This window comes from Trichosurus vulpecula, chromosome 9 (genome assembly GCF_011100635.1).
Source record: "Trichosurus vulpecula isolate mTriVul1 chromosome 9, mTriVul1.pri, whole genome shotgun sequence".
Taxonomy (NCBI): domain Eukaryota; kingdom Metazoa; phylum Chordata; class Mammalia; order Diprotodontia; family Phalangeridae; genus Trichosurus; species Trichosurus vulpecula.
The window spans coordinates 110,851,602-110,874,070 of NC_050581.1; the positions used below are offsets into that span (position 1 = coordinate 110,851,602).

General features: G+C 41.1%; 1 protein-coding gene across 6 annotated transcripts in view; it reads right to left on the reverse strand.

Moving 5' to 3' along the window:
• Nucleotides 1–4,738: 4,738 nt before the first annotated feature.
• The window catches only part of CARD19 (caspase recruitment domain family member 19), a 47,969-nt gene continuing 30,238 nt past the window's right edge, over nt 4,739–22,469 (reverse strand). For 2 of the 6 annotated variants that reach the window (XM_036738933.1, XM_036738934.1), the window contains exons 3-7: nt 16,003–16,156; nt 9,128–9,187; nt 8,151–8,222; nt 6,530–6,598; nt 4,739–5,108 (exon numbers count right to left, since the gene is read on the reverse strand). In XM_036738933.1, the coding sequence (XP_036594828.1) occupies nt 4,993–5,108; nt 6,530–6,598; nt 8,151–8,222; nt 9,128–9,187; nt 16,003–16,156 (471 nt within the window). In that variant the 3' untranslated portion in view covers nt 4,739–4,992. The remainder of the gene's footprint in view (nt 5,109–6,529; nt 6,599–8,150; nt 8,223–9,127; nt 9,188–16,002; nt 16,157–22,469) is intronic. The other 4 variants (XM_036738936.1, XM_036738937.1, XM_036738935.1 and 1 more) reach the window with 3 other exon arrangements.

Consider the following 22,469-nt stretch of genomic DNA (forward strand, 5'->3'; position numbering starts at 1 on the left):
GGAATAACTATTTGGGGGTGCAATAACTGCTTTGACCACCAGGTGGCAGTCTAAGACCAAGCTGCTCTAACCTACTAGCCCTATGCATGCTCCCAGGTTTCAGTGGAGCCCATTCGCTCACTACCAATTGAGCATGCTCAGTGTACAATGAGGCAGTTCCAGTCCTCTACATACCTGCATGATCAGTCTACAGCAGAGCTGGCCCTTTCCCTCCCCCCACCCCGCCTGGCCTCCCTGGCTCTCTGCCTAGGGATATAAATAACTGTAACTCATAAATCTCTGAAATGGTGCTAGTCCCCATTCCTACAGGGTTGTAATTGCTTTCCCCATCAATGTGATCGGAAAGGATAATTCAATCACATATAGATTAGAATACATTTATTGAATGAAAGTGAAAGTGAAAGTCTAAGCATTCTTATCCCAGTGGCTGAGTAAATCATAGCCAATTATATTATTTCGAACCTTCTAACGCTTCTCCTTTTGTGTTGTCATCAATTAAACAAACATATCCCAAAGCATACTTGGTCTCAGCAATATGGCAGATGTGGAGAAGGCTTTGTTATGTCATCATTGTCCTGTTCACTCAGTCTCACTCCAGGACCAGTGATCATCCATTCTGCCCCCTGTAGGGATAATATTCACTTCCTGGCCCATTGTCAGCTGAAACCCGAGGTCCAATGTATCTGGAAGCTGATCACCAGAGGTTCTGAGGTCAGTGCCATCTCAGCATCTCCCATGGACCATAACCGTATGTACTTACCCATAGACCTACTAAAAGATTGTCAATATGGAAGGGTGTCTGCTGTTCCATATCTTCTCTCACTGACCTCTGATTTTTGTTTTTAAATATTGCTGCCAGACTGATGGGGTAGGGAGGGAGAGGTAAGATCTTCAGTCAAACCAAAAGAGTAACCATCTCCTGAGGGTACATTCTAAGTTTAATACCCAGAAGAGCATATCCTCATAGGTAGAAATATAAAACATTCCCTCCCCTTTTAAAATTCTTATTGAGGCTTGCACCCTCTCAAGACTCTCCAGCTTTGTCTTTTAAGTTAATCAAACACTTTCCTCACCAATCCCCACCAATTGTATCTTTCCCTCGCACCTCCAGAAAAAGAAAGGGAAAGCAGTGAGCAGATGTAACAGATGCTGGTGTAGATGGAGGTTAAAATAATAATGGTCTCCATAGCATTGACAATTCCCAAGGTGCTGTCCTCAGAACATCTGGGAAGTAGGCAGTATAAATTATCCCTATTTTACAAGCGAGGAGACTGAAGGCTAAAAAAGTCAAGTAATTCGCCCATAGTCATTCAACTACTGAATAGCGGAGTTAGGATTTATTTATTTATTTTGGAAGGGGGAAGGCAGGGCAATTGGGGTTAAGTGACTTGCCCCAGATCAGACAGCCAGTAAATGTGTCAAGTCTCTAAGACTGGATTTGAACTCAGGTCCTCCTGACTCCAGGGCTGGTGCTCTACTCACTGTGCCCCCTAGTTGCCCCCAGAGTTAGGATTTAAACCGAGGTCTGGCTGATTTCAAATTGGGGATTCTTTTCACCATACCAAGTTGCCTCTCCTAAGTAGAAGTCCCAGGATTTCAATACTGAAAGGGTTCAAAAAGATGAAATAGTATGATTGTCCTACATTTTACAGTGAAAGAAAGTGAGGTTCAGAGAAGGAAAGTATTTGACCAAAGGCACAGAGCAAGGTAGTAACAGAGAGCAATCTCAAAGCCAACATCCTCTTTCCCCTGCATCACCAGAGACCACCCATGTCCTGAATGAGTTTTCTTTGTTTGGCCGTTGGCTTTTGAGAACCACTGACACTTCAGCAGCCCTGGAGTACCCCTTCAGTTTCATTCCTTGTGAGCAGATGTGTTCGAGCCCTATTTTCCCACCTGGATGTGAGAGCAGGGTCACAGAGAAGACCCTTTCTTTCTGCCCAAGTATCTTGGGGAGACTCATTGGAAATGCCAGTAGCATCTGATGCTTTAAAGACTCAATATAGCCGTGAGACTTTGACAAATTACTTCCTGTCTCTTGTCTCACCTATAAAATGAAGATAATAGGACTTCCACTATCTGTTCACAGGATTGATAGGGCAGTGCCCTTTGGTCTTTGATAAGGCTGGTTGAAGTTGGAGAGCAGTTTGAATGCCTATGGCATTCCCTGGAAATGGATTCTTGGATTAGGTCTCTGATACCACCTTGTGTTCTTGACCTTTTCACTTTGAAGAAAATATTTCAGTTGATTGAGTGTTGTGATTAGACTGAAGTTTTTAAATATTTGGTTTCTGTTACTACGAATTTTCTTTTTTTTTTTTCACTATGAACTTTCAAAGGCAAAAACTATGGAATTATAAGACTAGAGCTGAAAGGGCTCTTAGAGGTCAACTAAATCTAGTTGCCTTATTTCACAGATGAGGAAACTGAGACCCAGAAAGGCTAAGTGGCTTGCCCAAAGTCATTTAATATTTATAGAAGCCAAGATTCAAACTCAGGTCCTGTGACCCCAAATACAGAGCTCTTTCTCCCGGTGAAGGAAATTTGGTACATTGGTAAAGGAGATTTCCTCCTTTGGGAGTTCCTGGTACCGATGAAATCCCAGGTCTGGTCTCTATTGATTTGGAAACCTGTGCTGAAATGGTGGGGGAGGGGATAGAATCGGTCCTTCAAGATGGCAGACTCTAATGCCGTGACTCAACTCTCTTCTCACCTTGGAACTTCCATTGGCACCAGGAGCTGAAGGACCCTGGAACGTTACTCCATCACGCTGGCCTCCTCCTCTCGCTAACGAATTTCTTCCTGGGACTTGCACTTTAGAGACAGGCCCAGGCCAGCCAGGCTTCATTCCTCTCCCAGCTGTGCTTCTGACTGTGAGGACTTTTGCTATAATGCCTTTTCTCTCTGGTGCCCCACTCTGCCCCTTTTCTGTCTCTTTTTATGTGTACTCTTCCTCCATTAGAATGTAAGTTCCTCCAGGGCAGGGCATTTCTTTCTTTCTGCTTATATTTATATCCCCAGTACAGTGCCTGATACACAGTAAGCACTTAATAAATGCTTGAAACCTTATTGTCTTGTTTGCTCCTGGCTATAAGAAAAGCATTTATTAAGTGTCTACTGTGTCAGTACTGCACTAAGCATTTTATAAATATTATCTCATTGGTTCTCACAACAACTCAGCGAGATAGGTGCTATTGTGATACTCAGTTTATAGATAAGGTAACTGAGGTAAAGGTTAAGTGACTTGTCCAGGGTCCCACAGCTGGTACCTGTCCGAGGTCACATTTGAACTCGGATCTTCGTGACTCCAAGCCCACAGTCTATTCACTACACCACCAGATGCCTCTGCTGTCTCTATAGCTAATTCTATAACTTCTCTTTTGTCCTTTCTGACAGGCGCCACTCAGCAAGGCCCTGGTGTTCCTGCTCTGGGCACCATTCTGGGGTATAGCATGTTCCCATCCGCCAGTATTCTTGATGGGCCTGTAAAAGCCTTTGGCAGTAGTCCGGCTATGCTGTGGGTTAATCTACCCTGCTCGCAAGCCCCACACACTTGAGAGGAAGCTTCACAGGCAAGAGATCTTCTCCAGTCGTCTCTGCTGGTTAAACCACTAGCAAAGGAAAACAAAGCCTATTGGGAATTTGGAAGATGTCTTTTAGAGAAAAGAATTAACTCCTTAGGCTTTCAAAATGGGGTCTGGCCATCTAATAGAGTCCAGAGTAGGACAAGCTATTGGGGGGGGGGGGCAGAAGGGGGTGGCACTGTTCAGTTTCTTTTTTTACCTGCTCTAGTTTTCTGAAGCTGAGACTCAGGAACAGAAGGAAATGAGATCATCATAGCCTTTTGTTGCTGAACGTGAGAGTAAATATTATACTTAATGAGATCTTTTCAACAGAGCAACCAAAAGGACTACCCAAATAGGGCACAATGGAAAGAATGCTGAATTTAGAGTCAGAGGACCTGGGTTCAAATCTGCCCTCTGCTCCTCACTACCTGGGATACTTCAGGTATCAATTAAAAATCTCTCTGGGTCTCAGTTTCCTCAACTATAAAACAAAGAGACTGGACCTCCAAAGTCCTTTCCGATTCTAAATATAGGCTCCTATGATCTTTGTTCCTGTTTGGAGCTCATAGCCTGGACTACTGAACATCTCCCTCTTTAGTTTTTGTCTAACTGCTATGTTTCTCTACATGGTCTTCCCTGGACCACATTTGAGTCTCCTTTCAAATGTGGTCTCACACATTATATTGTGTCTTGTCTATGAATACATCTTATGCCTTCTGGCATGATAGACTGGATAACCTTCATTTAAAAAAATATTTTGGCTTTTTTTGGAATGACTTTAAAATGAAAACATACACTGAGTGACCCCCAGGTTGTAAGCATGTAGAATTTTTTTTATCCCAAGAGGTTTAAGGTAAAAACAAAAAAAGTTTCAAGAAGGGCTTGGATAAATTCATAATCTGTTATAGATCCATGAGATCAGGGATATTCAGGTAATGTTAGTAGTCTTTGAAAACTACATCATAGAGGACAGTTATGTTCTCCCACGGATGGTCCACTTGGAACTTCTTTAAAGTGCCCCTGCAAATACTGGTTGTAAGAAATAATTACTTACCATTAGGAAACTTTTATAGCATCTTCAAGAAAAAGATGAACATCTTATATAAAAAAAAGACTGTTAAGACCCAGTCATTTAAAACTGTATATTGGATATAGTCAGCCATGCTCTAAGGTTTGAGTTAAAAGTGATTTTTATTGAAGTTATAAATATTTAAAAATAAGCCATTAAAAAAATAAATGATCTGTTCCCACCAACAAAGCAGGGGATACAGGGCTGACTCTTGGAATATACTCGCAATGATACAGTCACTGCTGAAGCAAGGTCAGGCCAAGCAATCTTTGGTATAGGAACTTCGTATATGCTGTATACATGTATATACTCCATCAGAGATCAGGAGATGAGAAGACAGAGAGAAGCACATTTGGTTCATGGTTCTTTGAAGCCCTTTTCCAAGTAGGCTAACAAATAATGACTGACATGTTTCCCAATGATGATGGGAGAGAATCCTATCACTCTTCTGGCTCCCCTGAGAACTCTGGGATCTGAAAGAAAAGATGGGAGTAGGAGGAGAACAAAGGAGCATGTCAAGAGCAAAACCTCCCCAAAAGTCCCCTCCTTGAGATGCCTCCCAGGGAGAAGTCTATGAACAAGACTGTTGAACAATTATGATAGTTGTTTTCCATCAGGGCTATTGTAATCTATCTCTCTGTTTTTTACCTCTCTCTTCTGAATAAAAATCATTCAATCATTCTAGATGAATGGCTACCACCTGCCAGTGGTCTGTCTCAAGCCCAAGTCTCTCCTGATCAAACATGAGGTACATTCCATGTTGACTGGGGCCACTTGGAATGGGCTAAACAGGGAAACAGTATGAATCTCTCCCTCTTAGAGATTGGCTGCAACAACAAAAGTATAGAGGAAAATACCCTTAGTTCTGGTGTAAACTTTGGGGAAGGTGAAACTTGGCATACAGGGAAGGGAACAGCCAAAGAGTGAAATGTCAGACTCCTTTTTATCTCCCAGTCACCGAGGGAGAGCTCCTAGCTCTTGTGACTGCCCCAAAAGGTAGGTTTGTAATCACTCCTGTTGGCAAGCTCCTATGGAGCACAGGCAGAATCCCCTGGAAGATAGAAAGTGATGGCATGAAACACTCTCTGAGTTAACCATGTTCTCATCTAAAAGTTTTTCGCTGATTTATAGGGCACTGGGAAAAACTCAAAAAAAGAAATATCTGACAGATAAATACCATCCAGTTGCATTAATCCAAGTGAATCAGAAAACAATGTACTGTTCGCTAGAGAGCCTTGATATGAGCATACAATCGAGACCTGGTCCTTCTTTATTTCCAATGTGGCTAGAGAATCCCTCCCTTATGTAATTTGCCAGGAGACATGACTTAGAGGAGAGCTTTGTAAAGTCTGAAGGGAGTGAAATGATTATTAGTAATTATCAAAATTATCTAACTAGAACATTCAAGCAGCTCATCCGAAGCTACTCGATTCCATTCACCAAACTTTTACAAAGTGACTACTCAGGGTCTTAACCGTAGTGTTAAGAATTGAGTGGAGCACAAAATTTAGATAAATCAAGATCCCTTCCCCTGGAGAGCTAGTGGAGGGATCAAGGAAGACTACGAAACATACTTAAATAACCAGAATACAAAATAATGCATATGTGAGGTCCAAGATAGGAATCTACAATGCTATGTCTTCATGAGTTTTTTCTGCCTCACTCAGCCAACCATCAGGTGCATCGAGATTGAAGTTGCTGTTGTCCTAGGTGGGATCTGGGAGCTTGCTTTCATCCACCAATTGGTTATATGCATTTATTCAATTTCAATAGCTATGTGTCCTCACCCCACCCCCATTGGTGGTCCATTTTTATAGGTCTTTTTAATAAGGTACTCAAGTGTTGCTTTGCTATATTCCCTTTAGCTACTGAATACAGTCATTTATTCACTCACTCGAATGCCTTTGGCACCTACTGGGTGCCCAGCACTGTCTTAGACGATTCAAAACTTGCTGCCTGCAGACTGATAGGAAAACCAAGTTAGAGAGACACAGAATCACAGAATCTCAGAGTTGGGAGGGACCACTGTGGTTGCTTGGTTCAAATTCTCCACCCAGTGAAGATGTGTCCTGTATAGGGGCACAGTGCTTGGCTTCTTGTCACTAAGGATTGATGGCATTACTAATGGGATAACATCACATTACTAAGCTGTTCAATTAAGAAGTCAGCGCTCCTGTGTGATTATAATGATCAAGTCTGGCTCTGAAAAAGAGAGGAGAAAATGTATTTCCCTATCTTCTTTGCAGAGGTGGGGGACTACGAGCAGAACACTGCATACACTATTTTTTGTGTTGGTTAGTTTTACTAAATTGTTTCCCACCTCTCTCTGTGCCAACTTTCTTTGTTTTTATTCTTTGTTAAAATAGACATCTCTCTCAGGAGGAAAGGGACAAGGGAGATATTTTGAAATGAAGGTGGGGTAAAAGCAAAGGCTATCTATATTTTTAGAAATGTTTTTTAAAAGAAGTCAGCAGTCCACCCTGCTGGATCTGCATACACATGGAATAGAAAACACACCCACCAACAACAGTGGGTACTATAGATAACCTGGTGAATACTGCAATGTACAGAGACTTTACTTGATATTAGGAAAGGAGAGAAGCACTGCTTTAACTCATTGGGTCTTGAGCTCCCATTCATTCATTTAAATAATGCTAAAATTTCATTTCTTCTCAGTAAAAGAGATGAAGATTGTTTTTAGTTTTGTGTTTGCAGGCAACTCTGCTGTGTGAGGTCCCTTTGAACCTGGACCAGCACTAAATGCTAAAGGTGTCTAGGACCTATCAGCAGCCCAACTGTTTGTCCTGAAGGTCACCTTTCCACTTTGACATCTTCTAAGCTACAGATCTCCTTACATTTACATCTGTGGGTTTGGGACACATTGCCCAGAGACTGTGACTACTCAGGATTATGGGAAAATAGGAAGTATTTGACAAACTAGGATTTTAAGAAGGGGGCGGGGACACTGCATTTCTTAGTCAAAGTGTTGGGGGGCCACTATTCTAAGGGCTTCATCTGGCTAGTGCACAGGTTGCCCTGCTCACCTTCCTGCAAAGGTCTAGGCTCAGCACTGTGATTCTGTGGTCCTGGGAATCCCACGCAAAACCAGGTTCTTTCATTGTATCTTCCACTGCTGGGATGATAGAACAAGATCCCCTCAAACTAGCCATCTGTTTTGTGTCCTCATGATTCACACCACCTGTTTGGGTGAGCTCAGCAGTGTCATTTTGTACATATGGACGCCACGGTAGTATTTACACAGGACTTTACACACACCTCATATTTAAGGTTTCATGATAAAATATGAGAGAAATAGATTTCATTTAAATCCATAGCAGAGGCAGTGAGGTGGTGCGGTGGATAGAGCACTGACCCTGGAGTTAGGACCTGAGCTCAAATCTGGCCTGAGACACTTACTAGTTGTGTGACCCTGGGCAAGTGGCTTAACCCTGATCACCTCCAAAAAAAGGAAAGAAAGAAAAAGAAAAAAAAAACATTGCAATATTCCAGCTTACCTGGTGAGCAGTAATAAATCAAGAAAGCTAGTCCTGCAGCCACACTGAAACAAGCAAGAAAGAACATGGGACCTGAAAGGGAAAGAGAAAGGAATAAATAAGATATCATTTGGAATTGATCCCGCTTGAATCAGCCTTCTCCTTACAGAGACAGAAGAGTCAAAATAGAGAATTACACATGGTCAGTATGGACTGAGTCACAGGAAAGAATGAGGCTTATAAGTTACAGACATGCATGCATTTCTATAGGGAAAAAAGTGCCATCCATATATTCCACAGTGGAGCAAGAGACAAGACTGGTACAAATGCAAGCTTTAGAACACAAATTGTTCAGTGTGGGAAAGTGATGGGCACAAATTTAAAGGCCAGAATGGAGCTGGCTGAAAATCTGGCCCTTCTATGCAGGCAACGCAAAAGCAAAACAGAAACAAACCCAAACCCAAACGACAGGAATACTCCAGAGTGGAGAAGGTAGTGGGTGAGAAGTGGAGTATAGACAGCTTCCCCCTTCTTGCCTCTCCCGGTCTTCCTCTTCCAAACCCGCAAGATGAATAAAGGAAGCTGCCCATTTCACACACTATGAGATAACATCTGAGGATGGGCTGAGAGGGAGGAAGAAATAGGCTGGTCTCTTGAATTAATTTTTCCAAAAGCATCCCGATTTAGTTGACTACTTTAGTCTCACCTTACCCCATCCCTCTTCCAAGAAGACACAGAAAGTCTACTCGGTGTCTCTTTTGAATATATTTTATCCGTTTGGAGAAAGCTTTGTTTTCTGGAAAAACAAAGAATTTACATGGTCGCAATGAGGAAAAATTATGATGAATTTTCTGTTATTCAGGAATAAATCAAAACCCAGAAGAAGCAGCTTCCCATCACCATGGTGATTGGCACTTTAGAAGTACACGAATAGAGAGGTAGATGGAAATGAAGAACTTAGTGGAATGCCCTCCAAGGGGCTGATGTGTTTTATTTACCCCTGTCATTTAGATTATATTTCTCCTTGTCAGGGTCTAGCTCTGTGGAATCTGAGGTTTCTAGAAATAAAATAATACACCAACCATTAGTTTGGAACTTGAAGCAAAACATGCATTTTGGTATCAAGTCAGGCAACAGTGAATGAAAGAAAATCATTAATAACTGCTTTTCCAATTAGGATTAAACATCACATGAATAACTCCCATTTTAAAGATATCTCAGTAATGTGATATGTTGGGGGGGGGTGGAGAAAGCATTTACTCTTAGAAATTTTAGAATTTACTCTTAGAAATTTTACTTACAAATTTACTCTTAGAAAATTTAGAATTTTCCCTCCTGCCCTACTCCTCAGAGAGAGTTAGAAACTCAGGATTCCTCTACAATGAAAAGCATGCTAAAATTCAATTTAAAAACATTTATTAAGTGCCTATGATCTGTAAGATGAGAAGCCACATGGTATAAGGGATAGAGTCTGGAAGATCTACATATAAGCTCTGTCTCTGATACAAGGCTATATGACTGTGAGCATGATGCAACTCTCTAAGAAAAGAAGCTAAATTTGTAAATTAATATTAAATTTATAGAGGTTTGTTTCCACCTTGAAAATTCCTCACAAAGATGAAATTACAAGCCTGGATCAAAAAAGGGATAAAGCATTGCACTACACAAGGTAATACAAATGCAAAGACAAAATAGTTCCTGCCCTCAAGACCTTACAATCTAAAGGTGATAACTCTCTTAAGTAACAGGAAGCATGTTAACCAGGAAGGAAGGGGAAAAACAATGAAGGGCATTGGGGCAATTAAGCATTTTGACACCTTGTCTCCAAGAGGTACAGAGTTGAGATCACAGGCTGGAGAACCTATGGACAATGACCGTAAGTCATTGCTCTATGAGTAAAGTTGGTCACAAACAATTGCAATCCTGAGCTTCAGGCCAGGAGACAGGTGGCCTGTACAGCTCGGGCCTAAGTCAAAATCAGAGCTGCAAAAACATATTGGCAAATAACATTGGATAGTAATATGTAATGCCCATCTTGAGGGGGCTTAGCCAGACAGCATCAGAACAACCACATTGCTTGCAACAGAATACCTACCAAACTCTATAAATTCAGATGTAACTGCAGTTGTATTCTGATCAAAGCATTTTCTGGACATCTTAACTGTCTAAAAGTTTTGAAATACGCTTTTGGCACATTTTCCCATGGGAAGTAATGGGGAGAAATATTTGCTTCACAGAAAGCATGTGTCAAAGTAATTCCCAACAATGGAATCGATCGTAGCATCTAGGAAAGCTGAGCACCAGGCTGTCACTTTGTCAGAAGGCTATGGTGCTTCCTTCTAAAAAAAAAAACGTTGGGTTTCTCATTTCTCAGTCAGGAAACTGGGACCTGAAACCACAACACTTGCTATAGTATTTATAGCCCCAGCTCTTAGCACAGTCTCTGAACCATAGGAAGTGTTAAATAAATGCTTGTTGACTGACTGATTGTGGTGTTATTGGCAAAAGATTTCTGGTTTGTTTGCTCTGATCCATTTTAAAAATCTGATTCTTTGACTTATGGATTTATAAGACTTGCATAGGTAAGGCTCTCTATAATTTCATCCAACAGAAGAGAGTACAGACTGCCTCTCTCCCTCCCCAACCCTGCCCCAAAGGAACATGTTGTAGCCAGCTACCAACCCTTTTTAAAAGATACTGTTTGAACAGCATGTGGACATAGACCCTGGTCGGGTACAGCACCTAGGAGGGGAGTAGATGGGGTTCTTTTTTTCCTCCTCTGGACAAAAGGCGAGCCTGTCCAAGGCCCATACAGGTCAGAGAGCCCTGACAAGGAGTCTGTGAATACCATGTCTTTAAGAAAAGGCAGATGTGATACGTATCAAATCTTCCAACAACAGTCATGTTCTCGTGATCCCACCCTGAGCCTGGCTCCCCAGTGACAGACAAGTCTCTCTATTTGCTACCGGCTTTGAAGCTCTTTTTCATGCTGATAATGGAAAACTCCCCTGAGGAGCAGTATTTTCCCAAAACGAAGCCGATCAAAAACTTGCAGTGGATAAATATAACCCTTTGATCCCCTCACACGTCAAACTATAATGAAAACTGAAGCACAAATGTCATTATTTGAAATATCTGTGAGGCTTTCGCATTACAAAGTATTGTTTTAAAATTCATTTTGCTATAAGTATGTCATCTCTACTGGTCAATTTGGGAAAATTAAAAGAGCCATTCACCAAAGTTGTCCCAGGACCACTATTTCCACTCTACCACCCCGCCCCGCCCCCAACATATGTATACCCAAGAGGTGAAAATGAGAACCCAGGAGAGAGAAGAGTTAAGTTGTCCTTCTGCAGCTGCATGGGATCGGAAGAATGGGATAGAATATGTGACCTGGCCCCACCAAAAAAAAAAAAAACAAACTCAAAACAAAAACCAACCCAAAACAACTTTATAATCCTCAATTAAGAAATTTATAATTACCTAAAATGTTAGCAAAAGGCTGTAGGATACTTGTATATTGACAATTAAAATTCTTTACTTCATACCTTCAATTTTTCTTCTTAATTGGTTTTTAATTAGAAAGCCTTTAAAAAGAGTTAAGTCACAGTTTACAAATTAAAAAACTTCTTTCATGCTAATAAAATATGAAGGTAAAAATTTTAATTGTAAGGTTCTCTGTTTTCTTGTGGGCAACTAGGTGGCACAGTGGATAAAGTGCTGGGCCCGGAGTCAGGAAGACATCTTCCTGAGTTAAAATCTGGCCTCAGACACTAGCTGTGTGACCCTAGGCAAGTCACTTAACCCTATTTGCCTCAGTTTTCTCTTCTGTAAAATGAGCTGGCAAAGAAAATGGCAAATACTCCAGTGTCTTTGGCAAGAGGACCCCAAATGAGGTCATGAAGAATTGGACATGACTGACAAGCAACTGGACAACTGTTTTCTTGTGAGCAAAATGAAAAAAAGGAACCCTCTATCTGACACTCTCAAACTAACTTTCCAATTACAAGCAGAGATCAGGTGGGTCCAAGGCTCCCTCAACATACATAGCTCCTGTGGTAGGCCGCCCAGACTACTGGAGGGGAGAGGAAAGTTGGGGCCACTATCACTCCATTTCTCATTTCTTCCACAAAGCATCTTTTCAGTATAATTTAGGCTTAGTCAGTTATTCACAAAATAAAATTTACTTGCTTTTTTCTCCAAAGATGTCTTCATACCGTAGTAGTCTATATCCAGGTGATAAAGTATGGGTGCCCACTTTTGTTGCTTAAACTACTGTGCAAAAGCTTAATTCACAAAATCAGGCCCTTACTAGGCTAGTATTGTAGTTTCACGTGAAGACAGGGCTGCAGGTACCTTCAGCCCTGACTCGTATGTGATATTACCCTCCCTGCTTCACATGTCTCCAGGTTCATCTCTTGGTTCATGTTTGAACCAGGGATCTTTTGTTATCCACATAAACTTCAATTCTGGGGCAGCTAGGTGGCACAGTGGATAGAGCACCCACCCTGGAATCAGGAGGAGCTGAGTTCAAATCCGTCCTCAGACATTTAGTAGCTGTGTGACCCTGGGCAAGTCGCCTAACCCCAATTGCTTCCAAAACAACAACAACAAATCAATTCTGTGGTCACATCCTCCTCTAGCTTCAATTATCATGCAAAGTGGATGAACTCCCAGTAATAATGAACTATAAAATAGCATAAACATAATTAAGAAGCATAGGATTTTGAGTTAGATTTCAATTCAACAAGCATTTATTAAGTGCCTACTGTATTCTCAAGGCCTTGGGGATATAAGGACAAAATGAGAGGAAGCAACGGGTCAGGAAGTCCTAGGTTCAAACTCTGTATCGAATACTCTGTAGCTGTGTGATCCTGGGTAAGTCATTTAACCTCTGTGCCTCAGTTTCCTCATCTGTAAAAAATGGAGTTGGGCTCAGTAGCTTCCAAGGTTCTTTCTAGCTCTCTAGGATTCTATCAGTTCCTACCCTGACTACAGACTCTAAACTGGTCTTCCTGCATCCAGCCTCTCCTTATATAATCCATCTTTCACCAAACCATCTCTATAGCACCACCTTAATCATACCATTCCCCTGCTCAAAGATCTCCAATGGCTCCCCATTGCCTATACACTAAAGTCCAAACTCCACTGTCTGGCGTTCAGAGTCCGCCACAATCATTCCCCCACCTACATCTCTTCAGTTTCCTTGCCTATAAAAAGGGAGAAAATAATGTCTATAAAGTGACTTGTGAAGTAACTCAGGCAACTCTTTGGGACTCTAAATTGCAGAGGAAGGGCTGACCCGTATCGGGAGGGGGAGTGTCTTCATCCAAGAATTCCTTAAATCCAGCCGCTATCTCTAAAGTAAACAAAAAGTGAGTTAAACTGAGCTTAAGGTACAGGGTAACCAAATAACGTTCTGCTACAAACTTGGGCATAGCTTGGAATGACCTCAGAGTAGAATCAGGTGAGGCCGCATCTGTTCTTCCACAGCCCCAGTGTTCCAAGGCTCTCCTCTCTCCTTCCCCTGGAAGCTTATTTTTTTTTTCTTGGAGGAGAAAAGGCAGGGCAATTGGGTTAAGTGATCTGTCCAGTAAGCGTGTAAAGCGTCTGAGGCCACATTTGAACTCAGGTCCTCCGGACTCCAGGGCTGGTACTCTACTCACTGCACCACCTAGCTCCCCCAGAAAGCTTATTTTTTAAAATGAATGACATTGGGTAAAAAGAAATAAGATGGAATGTCAGGACTTGAACCCTCCCAGAGCAGGACGTAGTTTGAGAAACAGGAGGAGGTGAGAGGGCTTTCGGTGGAATTGATCCCTGCTGGTCTACTTTGCATTTTACTTGAAGTGAATGTACTTTTGCCTTAAAAGATAAAAATAAAAAAGAAGTGAGAGAGCATGGTGGTAGTGAAATAGAAGGAGGACTGGACTGGGAGTGGGAAGTCCTGGAAGCCAAGTTCCTGGGCTTTCTCCCTTACTGCTTGTGCGGCTGTGACCAAGTCACTTAACTCCTCTGGGTCCCAGGTTTCTCATCTAGATAAACTCTTCCAATCCCCTTACAATCCTATAGATACTGAAATAACCAGTGATTTTAGCAGCTGTCAACAAACCTATGTTAACTCTAGGTGGGGAACCTGAAAAACAACCCTTTGATCTCCATGGACCTACGTGCTATGCTTTACACAATAGCAGTTGACATGTGTTGTCCTGGTACTATAATATTCCGGTAATATAATATGATTATAATAATAAGCAGGCTGATAGAGTGAGGTCTCACTGGCCCCGGGGCTCCATTCACATTGTTAATAATGATATGCACTGTTGAACATGGCACTGGAGGGAACTTTTTTGGATTTGTAGCTGATCAGACAGTCCCTGAGAAGCAACTAGATGACTCAATGGATAAGATGCTGGGCCCAGAGTCAGGAAGACCTGAGTTCAAATCCAGCCTCAGAAGATTCCCAGCTGTGTGTCTCTAACTAAACGCCACCTACCTCAGTTTTCTCATCTGTGAAATGGGGGTGATAATAATAATAGCAGCTACCCCCCCAGAGCTGTTCTGAGGACCTAATGAGATAATATTTGTAAAGCACTTTGCAAACCTTAAAGTGCTATTTAAATGCTACCTATTAATGCATGACGCAGCAAAGATGTCAGAACAAGGGAAGTAACAGGCCTAACTGTGCACTGGGCTGGTCGGGCCATAAATCTGATTCTAAGCTTTACATTTTAGGAAGGACATTAGCAATTTAGAGCAGAGGCTTAGAAATCATGCCAGATGAAGGCGCTGAGGGTGTTTATTTAGTCTGGAGGAAAAGAGGCCTGGAAGAGCTGTCAATGTTGTCTTCCAATACCTGGAGAGTCATCACGGGCCTGAAGGATTAGAACGACAGTATTCTGTCTGACTGGGGAAAGAACTAGCATCGATTAGGACACATTCCAGGGAAGTAAATTTTGATTTGAATTAAGGAAATGACAACTGTCCGGCAGTGGAAGGGGCAACCAGAGGAAGCATGAGTATTCCATCACTAAATTCTCCAAGTAGGGAATGGATAGCTATTTGTGGGGGTTGTTGTAGTTAGGATTCTTATTTAGGAATGGGCACAGCTCAATGATCTCTTAGGTCTCTTTTAGATCTGGGATCCTATAATCAGTCAAGAAAATAGCTTTGCTGCTAGATCTCCCATGCAAGGAGGGGGAGGGGGGAGTGTGTGTGTGTGTGTGTGTGTGTGTGTGTGTGTGTGTGTGTATGTGTCACTGTATGTGTCTCTGTGTGTGTATCTTACACATACCATACTAGATTGTCTACTTCCTATGTGGTATTTTTATGTCAACAACAACCCAGATGTTTCCTCTGTGTAATTTAATTCTACCCAGAATTAACTAAAAAGCAATTTTAGAGATTAAAAAGGAAATTAGTCAAGCTTCAGCTATCTTTTCAACTGAGAGCCACATGGGCCGCCGTTAAGTTTCCTAAGACCCCAAAGCAAAGGCCCAATCCCTCCCAGTCAGTTCAGATCCCAAATTCCAAACAGCCTAAATTCCCTTAGCTTGTTCCAAACCTGGAATTTTCTCGAATGCTGCCCCAATCATCTATCTCTCCTAGAAGCATTGTGGAGAGGAGAGATGGGCTATAGACAAAGCACCCACAGGACAGCAACAGGGCAAGTGGGTAAAGTCAAAAGAAGTATCTCTCTGGGCGGCTTTGATATCCAGGGACTTAAAAAACAAGTAGAGTTGCAACAACAGCAAATAAATAGATTTAAAAAAAACACCAAAGCACATACTGAATTCTCAGGCTAAATGCAAATGTTTGAAACATGGCAGCCACCAAATGCAACTTCAGTATGGCTCTCGTGGCTTAAACTTACTCATGGCTTTCCTGCTGGGCAGGCTGCTGTACAGATGCTGGGCATTGATGTACAGAGCTCTGTAGAACTCCTGGCAGTCTCTTTCACCTTTCCTCTGCAGGTGGGTCAGGAGGTCGCATAAACGTACACGGAGAGATGTTTTGGGGTTCCGGAACTAAAAGTCAGAAAGAATGAACAGGACGGGGTCTAAATTCAAAACCCATGTACACGACGAAAACAGAGTCAACGTAATACATGCCAGATGGTGCTCTGCATGGTGCTGAAGTCAGGGAGTCCTGAGCTCCAAGCCAGCCTAGCTGTGTAATCCTGGGCAAGTCACTCTACCTTTGTCTTTCTCCATTTCCTCATCTGTAAAATGGGGATAATAATAGCACCCATCTCCAGGGTTGTTGGGGGGATAAAATAAGATCATATTTTTGAAGCGGTTTACAAACCTTGAAGCAATATAGAAATGCTAGTCATGATGATGATAACGCATGGATAAGAATCACATAGGATGGGCAGGGATGAATGGGTTGTGACCTGCATGGCTGGAGAGGGCATGCACATCGAGGAGAATATAGAACCATAAAAGCATCAGATTATTAACAGCCATTTACTTTTCTACAGTGTTTCAGATAAATAGAAGTATTCATAGAATAATTTTACATATATACACATTCATACATACATATATATGCCTATTTGTGTCTAGTAGTAGCCATCTCTAGGGTGGGGGGAAGGAAGAAAAAAGGGAATACTTTAACTTTATTATTGTTATTATATAATATATAGCATATATTATATATTATTATATTATATATTCTATAAAATATAACGTTATTATTAACTTTATTATATATTATATTATATATTATTATATATTCTATAAAATATAACATTATTATTAACTTTATTATATATTTATTATATATATATATTATATTATATATTCTATAAAATATAACATTATTATTATTAACTTTAGTATATATTTAAAAGGAATAGCAAGTTGTACATAATAGATTTGCAGTTTCATGTGTAATCATCTTTCTTATTATACTACATGCTTGTTTTATTCCATAAATTTAAAAAAAAGATTTACAGAGTGTTTACTTAAAATAACCCTGAGAGGTAGACTATAGGAGTATTCTCATCTTTACTTTATGAATGAGAAAATGAGGTTCCAATTTTGTGAAGTGGTATGTCCTCTGTCATACACTGAGTAACTATTAGAATCAGGACTCATACCTCACACTTCTGATTGTGGAGTAGTAGAAAGAGTTTGAGTAGAAGGATCTGAGTTCAAATCCTACTTCTACCATTTGCTGCCTATGTGATTTTGGATGAGTCACTGAACCAGACATGCTAGAACTGGCTCATACTGTTCATTTTTGTTAAATTTTTAGTGTGAGCATTTACACTTTAGAAATTGGCAAACACTATAAATCAAGGCTTCACTTATTTTGTTGATTTCTAGACTTAAGAAAGTGGTAGAGAAAATGTTAATAATGCAGTTTAAACTTAAAAGGGTGTTATATGTACATCACTATTCCCCACATCCTCTTGAAAGCTTGTTGTTAGACAATTACCTGCACGCTCCAGCATTTAACTTCTCTGGGCCTCAGTTTCCTCATCTGTAAAGTAAGAGGACTGGACTAGATGCTCTTTCAGGTCCCTTCCAGCTTTGAAACCCGGCACTCCAGGTGGAACACTTGTTCCACCATAGATGATTCTTCTTAGCTTAAGTACCATGACACCTCCTTGCTCAATAAACTCAAGGGGCTCCCTATTATCTCCAGGATAAAATGAGAATTCCTCTGAAAGGTATTTACCACCTAGCTCCAACCTAATTATCCAGGCTTATTATTGTATTACATTCCTTCACACACTCTACATTTCAGCTAAAACTGGTCTTCTCACTGTTCTTCACACACAACATTCTATGTTCCATCCTCAAGCCTTTGTACAGACTGTCTCCCATGCCTGGAATGCACTCTCTCCTTGCCTATGCTTCTTAGAATCCCTAGGTTTCTCAAAGCTCAGCTCAAATGGAGCCTCCTCCAAGAAGCCTTTCTTGATTCCCCTTCTGGCTCCCTATTATCTGCAAGTGGCTTCCTTCTGAAATAAGTTTGCATTTATTTTGTACATATCTTGCAAATACTTATGAGTATTTGTTATTTCCTTGGATTAAATATAAACTTCTTGGGGCCATGTCTCTTTCATTTTGTCTTTCTATTCTGAGCACACAGGACAGCAGCTGGCACTCGGCATCTGCAGCTCTACCTCGTTTCAACTCCACTGAACAAGATGCCCCTCCCAGGATAAACTCATCACCTCTAATCTTACTACCAAGATGTTAATTCAAGCTCTGATTACTACCACCTCCCTCAGTCTCTTTTCCTTCTGATTAGATGGCAGAATACCAAACTCCTCCCAATGTCTTCCTTCATAGGGCGCAGAAACTGAACTCTCAGCTTGCCCCACTTTGCATCTGCTACTCTGCCTGGTTTCAATTCTATGGAACAACATACTCTCATGTTTCCTTCCCCATCTGTTTTCCTGTTTCCTTTTGTATGTTGTCTTCCCTCATTGCACTGTAAGCTCCTTGAGGGCAGGGACTATCTTTCTTTTTTATGAATTGTATGCTCAGAGTTTAACACAGTGCCTGGCACCCAGTAGATGCTTAATAAGTGTTGATTGAATAGGATAATGAGTACTTCATACAAGCTTGAAGACTGATTACAAGGCAGTAGAATTAAAGGAACATACTCAACTGTAACCAACATCTTTCAAAGGAAATTCATGCAAGATCCTAATTCCTCAGAGTGGCAGCACAACTGTTTCCGATTTGCTGGGTGAATAGACTGGATAACGGTGCTATTAGCCACCCAGTGTGTGGCAGCTATGACTCAAAGGAAAAGTATGAAGTCTGAATAGCCTACTCTAAGAATTCATTTTTTAAAGGTTACTTTTCAAGCACTGGAAAAACTAAGTTCCTGGTCTAGTTTCAGAGTCAAGCCTGGGGTGATGAACAAGAGACAAATTAAATACAGCTGCCATGGCTGCACTTTACTCCCAAGAAATCAGGGCTGTCTTGGGAACCTGGGGTTCCAGAGATAACAGTTCAAAAATCATAGGCTTAGCGGTCCCATCATTGACTAGGAGGCCAGTACCACCTCTGTCACTGGCTCACTGAATAACGTTTAAAAATCCTAGTAGGGTAGAGTCAGGGGATTTGAGTTCAAATACCACCTTTGACATCTAATAATTATATGAACTTGGGTGAAAAGCATCCTGATGTAGAAGACAGAAGGTCAGACTCAGAGCCCAGAACACCTGGGTTTTGTCAAATAAATAATCAATAAACACTTATTAAGTGCCTACTATGTACTAGGCACTGTGAACTGGGAATACAGAAAGAGGAGAAAAGACAGTCTCAGCCCTCAAGGAGCTCACACTGTAATGGAGGAGACAGCATGCAAACAAACATATACAAACAAGCTATATTATGGAATAAATGGGAAATAATTAACAGAGAAGGCACTAGAATTAAAAGGGGTTGAAAAAAATCTAAACTCCGGCACGTACTGGCTGTGTTACCACGGTGAAGACACTTAGACTCTCAGTGTTCCAGACAAATCTTTAAGTCTATAGGGTACTGACCAGCTCCTGACCTAGGTCAATAGAAGGAATTCCTATACCAATAATTTCTTATACCAACAAATGTACAGGTCCAGAACTCCACCAAAAAAATTAGGTTGGGCAAGTCAATTAACTATTATAAATCTGCTTTCCCCATCAGTAAAATGGGAACGTCAATACTTGCCCTGAGAAGTAGAGTAGTGGAATCAGGTAGACGTGGATTCTAAAATTGCTTCTGACCCATATTGTCTGTCTGACAAGAGGCAAGTCTTCGAACAGTGCTCTCTAAGACTTTAAGTTACAGACACATTGTCCGTTAGAAAGTGTCCACACTGAGAATTCCTTACACCGATGAAATCACAGTTCTGGATCCATCCCCATCCCCTAATCTTTGCTACCAGAACAATTTGTCCTCTATGTCATATAGATTATTCGTAAACATGTAATTGCTATAGAAATAAATTATTATTGCTATCATTTGTACCACCGTCTCCTGAAATGAACATTAAAAAATTCTTGCCTTTTCCTATCCCAAAGTGATAGGATGGGAAGGAATATCTTCTTTCCAGTGGGTCAACTGACATTGCTATCCTTAGTTCTGACATTACCTACAACTCTCAGTATGTTTACCACCCCATGCTTAGAGAACTATTCCTTATAATAAAGAATTTAAAACTAGGGGAAAAAAGTTTAGTAAAAACTAACCAACCTAAGTAACCAAGTCCAACATTATATATAATATTCCACACTCACACACCCTTCTACCACTCCAAAGATGGGAAAGAGATAAACTCTTTTTCTCTTCTTTGGGATCAAGCTTGGTCATTTATAACTTTACCATAATCAGTTTTAATTGTTTTGTGTTATCGTTCATTCTTTGTAGTCTTTGTGGATATTATTTTCCTGATGCTACTTAGTTAACTTTGCATCAGTTCCTATAAGTCTTCCTATGATTTTCTGTATTCATCATATTCATCATTTCATACAGAAAAGTAACATTCTATTGTAGTTATTATACTATAACTTATTTAGCTGTTCCCCAAAGGATGGGCCTCTACTTTGTTTCCAGTTATTTGCAAAATACAAATGATACAAAGAGTATCACTAGATACTTTCTTTTTGTCACTCACCTCCTTGGGGTATATATCTACCAGTCGGATCCCAGGGTCAAAGGGTGTAGACCTTTTAGTCACTTTCTTAGCAGAATTCTAAATTGCTTTATAGCCCAGCTGGAGCACTGCACAGGTCCAACAACAGTGTACCAGGACATGCACCCTTCCACAACCTCTCCAGCATTGATTCTCTCCAACTTTTGTCATCTTTGCCAATTTATGGGTGTGTAACACATACTTTTCTTTTTAGCAGACTAATAAGAAAAAAAGCATAGCATCCCAGGTAGCAAATTCAGAGTTAGAAAGACCTGAGTTCAAGTCTCACCTCTGATGTACACTGGCTGTGTGGCTCTAGGCAAGTCACTCAGCCTCTCAGTGACTCAAGGCAATTTTCCAAGACTCCAAATTGCAGAAATATTGGCGATCTGCACTGCTGCATAGAATTTCCTTACCAGGAATTTGTATGTCAGGGGTGGGGAACCTGTGGCCTCCAGGCCACATGTGGCCCTCAAGGTTCTTGGGTGTGGCCTTTTGACTGAGTCCAAGTTTTACAGAACAAATCCTTTTACTAAGGGGATTTGTTCTATGAAGATATCTAGATAGCATGTGGCCTCAAGGCTGCAGGTTTCCCACCCCTGGCTAGGAGCAGCTAGATGGTATAGTGGATAGAGTCCCAGTCCTAGAGTCAGGAGGACCTGAGTTCAAATCCAGCCTCAGACCCTTACTAGCCGTGTGACTTTGGGTGAGTCAAAAAAAAAGAAAGAAAAAAGAAAAAAAGATAGAAAGAAATCATATATCTGAACTCAAAATAAATGAGACCAGTAATTTTCTGTTTAGTTTCTATCTGATTATAAAGACCACTGTCACTTTAAATCTCATTAACTGGAACAATTTCCAGTAGAAACCAATTAGTTGCTAAGTACTGAAGAGAGAAATCAGGTTAACAAGTCTGATCTTTAACTCCTGGGGGCCCAGCAAAAGGTCCAGTTAGACAGGCTTCCTGCCAGGGTGGGTGAAGAGAGGTGGCAGCATTCTCCTCCTCAGGCAGAGAGTAAGAGAGGAGAGGGGGCAAAGAACTAGCGGCTGGAGAGAAAGAAGTGGGGCATGTTGAATGCTTCAGAAAGCAGAGCAATGAATGCTTAGTCTATTTGCTACCTTCTTAGAGGATCAGAGATGAGCTCATCAAACTCTAGAGAGTGAATGCACCAAAATGAAAAAGAATTGGGCTGTGAACGTTGCCCCTGAGGGAAATGAGCCCTAGGACACAGTGAAGAGTGCTAGAATGGAAGTCACAAATCCTGGGTTGAAGCATCACATCCCTCACTTACCACCTCTCTGAATGTGAACATAGCCTCAGTTTCCCTATCTGTAAAATGGAGGTTTTATTGCTACATCTTCTGCACAAGGTTGATGTTAGAAAAGGGCTTTTAAAAAGATTATTGAAACCTGTTTCTACATCACCTATATTTCCCAGTGTTTTCCTTCCTCCTCCCAGAAAGCCAAACAATTGAAAGTGAACCCTGTGAAAATTTCAGTGATCAGGATTGGCCCCAATTCTTTGCAGAGATGGTGGGGGAAGGGATCATGGGTGTGGAACCCTGCATACACAGCTGCCTTTTTCGATATGTTGGTTAGTTTTGCTGAATTTTTTTTCCTTCCCTTAAAAAAGTTTTATTATAAGGGAAGGGATGGGAGGAGGATACAATGGGGGAAAGAGAGTGACATAAAAAC